This window comes from Sinocyclocheilus grahami, unplaced genomic scaffold, assembly GCF_001515645.1.
Source record: "Sinocyclocheilus grahami isolate Dianchi unplaced genomic scaffold, SAMN03320097.WGS_v1.1 scaffold661.1, whole genome shotgun sequence".
In the NCBI taxonomy this organism is placed as follows: Eukaryota; Metazoa; Chordata; class Actinopteri; order Cypriniformes; family Cyprinidae; genus Sinocyclocheilus; species Sinocyclocheilus grahami.
Window position 1 is genome coordinate 638966 of NW_015505840.1, and position 3508 is coordinate 642473.

At 35.4% G+C, this 3508-nt stretch overlaps 1 protein-coding gene across 1 annotated transcript in view; it reads right to left on the reverse strand.

The window, feature by feature from the left end:
• LOC107558814 (uncharacterized) overlaps nt 1–3508 on the reverse strand; it is an 85221-nt gene that overhangs the window by 16240 nt on the left and 65473 nt on the right. Inside the window, exon 13 of the mRNA XM_016242501.1 lies at nt 2799–3505. Within this exon, the coding sequence (XP_016097987.1) occupies nt 2799–3505 (707 nt within the window). The remainder of the gene's footprint in view (nt 1–2798; nt 3506–3508) is intronic.

The window sequence follows — 3508 nt, forward strand, 5'->3', positions numbered from 1 at the left end:
ATTATTATTATTATCAATATTTAAAACAGCTGAGTAATTTTTTTCAGGATTCTTTGATGAATAGAAAGATCCAAAGATTAGCATTTATGTGAAATAAAAAGCTTTTGTAACATTATACACTATACCATTCAAAAGCTTAGAGTCAGTATAATTTTTATTTTTTTGGAAAAGAAATTATAGAAATGAACACTTATTTAGCAAGGGTGCTTTAAATTGATCAAAAGTGATGATAAAGACATTTATAATGTTATAAAAGATTTCTATTTCAGATTAATGCTGTTCTTCTGAACTTTCTATTCATCAAAGAAACCTGAAAAAATTCTACTCAGCTGTTTTCAACCTCATAATAATAATAATAATAATAAATGTTTCTTGAGGAGCAAATCAGAATATCAGAATGATTTCTGAAGGATCATGTGACACTGAAGACTGGCGTAATGATGCTGAAATTGTAGCTTTGAAATCACAATAAAATTACATTTTAAAATTTATTCAAATAGAAAAGTTATTTGAAATAGCCTAGTAAAAATATTTCAAAATGTTACTGTTTTGCTGTACTTTGGATCAAATAAATGCAGGCTTGGTGAACATAAGAGACTTCTTTAAAAAACATGAAAAATCTTACTGTTCAAAAACTTTTGACTGGTAGTGTATCGTCAACTTTAATTGTTCTGTAATTTCTAGCTTTTAATTGGCTTAGAAATCAGATAACTGCTGGACAATAACCAATAATAATGATTTGTTTATATAATACAAACACTTTTTTATCACATAATAAGGCAGAGTAATTTATTATAAAAAATACTTTATTTATTACCTGGAGATGACTTGACAAACACAAATAAACCATATATTGTTGCAATCGTATGTTTAAATGTCTTCATGTTTCCAAACGTTTCAGTTTTTTTTAAAACAACTGTTTTCATACAGCGATAGCTGGACGCTTTTGTCCATATTAGGGATTTCCTCGTACGACTTTGTGCGTGAGAGCATGAATGAAACATACAATTTTGAGTGTTTAGTGCTCCGTGATGTTCATCTCGCATTATTCTGGGTCCGAATAAAACATCAGATCATGCACAGACTACCCTGTCTCTTTGAATTTATAATCTATATTTATTCACACCCGCTCTTGAAAACCTCTATACGAACACACTTGCCCGAAAAAGTGCGGGGGACGAATTTCCGTGATATTAAAAGTGGGGGGGACATGTCCCCCGCGTAATCTACGCCCCTGCCTGCCTTCTGAGTAAAAGAGCCAATCGCTAATCGGTAAAGACATCATGTCACTGCAGCTGCCCTTAGAAGTCCCGGTTGCTATAGAAATAAGCTGTGTCTCATGCTGCGTTCAAGTCCTCCTGGGACGTTCGTACTTACGAGTTGACAAATCGTAATAACGACGTCAGGTGCGTTCAAGTCACTTTGCTCGGAACAATATGGAGATTTTACTTTTTTTCCATAAAATTCAACGATTTTTTAAACTTTACATCTACAAAATGATGAATAAAGAATGTGCGTCATTGTGTTTTTGCTTTTTTCTGTTTTTATTCAATTTATGAAGGTGATGTAAATTGAATCATATGTTCTTTGGTAATTATACAATAGTATAATATTTTGTATATGTAACATAGTTTTATTTTACATTACAAAAAAAATTAATCATTTTATTAATTTCAACAAATTTACCATCAATACAGATGTTGCATATCTAGTCTTTGGATGCGTCCATTGCATCCGACACATTTTCTCACATACACGCCTTCAACTCGGAAACTCGGGGCTTAAAGAAAATTTTGAGTTTCCCACTCGTAATAACGACTCTGTGGTGGCGTTCATGTGCGTTCAACTCGTAAATACGATTTATCTGACATGACTTGAACGCACCATCATTCCAAGGCTTAGGAAGGCATTCGTCATCTAGGCTGTCTCATTTCAGAAAAGCAAGTAGGACACTTGATGCATGAGGTGTATCCTTCGCTGCTACAGATAACCCACAATTCTTTGCGTCGTTATTTGAAGTTAAAAAAAATCTGGCACCAGCAGATGTAACGGTACACAAAAGCGAAGATGTGGCGTTTAAATGTATGTATTTTCAAGTTCTTCTTTTTTAAGTTGTATTCCCTCGGTTGGTAGATGTGGTAAACAGGATTACAAGAGTTTAGTGATTTTTAAATGTTGAGAACAGTCCTTTGCTAGCAAGCGAGTAATTGTTAATTTGTTTAACCATCTGGTATTGTACATTTAACTAGCATGAAAGTGCAACGACACTATAAATGTGTTGGCATAGCAACATGATACTCCCTTTTTTCTTTTCCGCTCATCCTACAAAGGCCGTCTCGTTTAATTCTGGGTTGAGAACACTCCGTATACGCATCCTTCAGAGGATGCGGCCTTCTAAATGAGACAGCTATTGTCAGCGTTCTGGAGACGCACAATTAGGAATGCGCATGCGCACTGGCTGGTCTAGCCTAAAAAAAATAAGCTTTTTTAATGCTATTGGAGCATAAGAAACAACATTTATGAGAAAGTTGTTGTCAGATTTCATTGGTGAGTTCAAATATGAAATTTAATCGTAAGCTTGGTGAACAGTTTTGGAGAATTTGATGTTTACCCATTCAAAGACATAGGAGCTGCACTTGCATGCTCGCATTCTTTTATGCGAGAATTTGAGGTTTGTAACTGCAAATCTTATACATGCACAAACAGCTACATAACACACTAAAAAAAAAGGGAGAACATGAAAACGCATCATATGAGCCCTTTAATTTGTGTAATATTAACAGTCTAGTGATACTTACTCAGCTCTTCTTGATTCTTTAATCACAGGCACCAACTTCTGAAGAACGTGATCAGCTTTATTTTCTGCTCCAACAAATTCATTCAGTCTGAACTCATCCAGGTCCTTCTCTGATGTCAACAACACAAAAGCTACAGCTGACCACTGAGATGAAGAAAGTTTGACTTTCTTTATTTTTCCAGATCTCAGATAGTGTTGTATTTGCTTCACTAGTGAATGATCACCCAGTTCATTCAGACAGTGGAACAGATTGATGGATTTCTCTGGAGATCGAGAGGTCCTGATCTTCATCTTAATGTACTCAACTGTTTTCTCATTGCTATCAGAGCTGCTTCTTATCTGTTTCATTAATCTTTGTAGGAGAATCTGATTATTCTTCACTGACAGACCAAGAAAAAAACGCAGGAAAAGGTCCAGATGTCCATTTTTACTCTGTAGTGTCTTATCCACAGCTCTCTGATGAACATCAGATAAATTATATGTGAAAAACTCTGACAATTCTGAGGACACATCATAGAGAAACTGTGAGCGGTTGTTTTTATAGGAGAGGTGCACATACAGAGCCGCTAGATGTTCCTGAACGCTCAAATGAACAAAGCAGAAGACTTTCCCCTGATACAAGCCAAACTCCTCTCTGAAGATCTGAGTGCACAATCCTGAGTACACTGATGCTTCTGTCACATCAATGCCACACTCTCTCAGGTCTTCCTC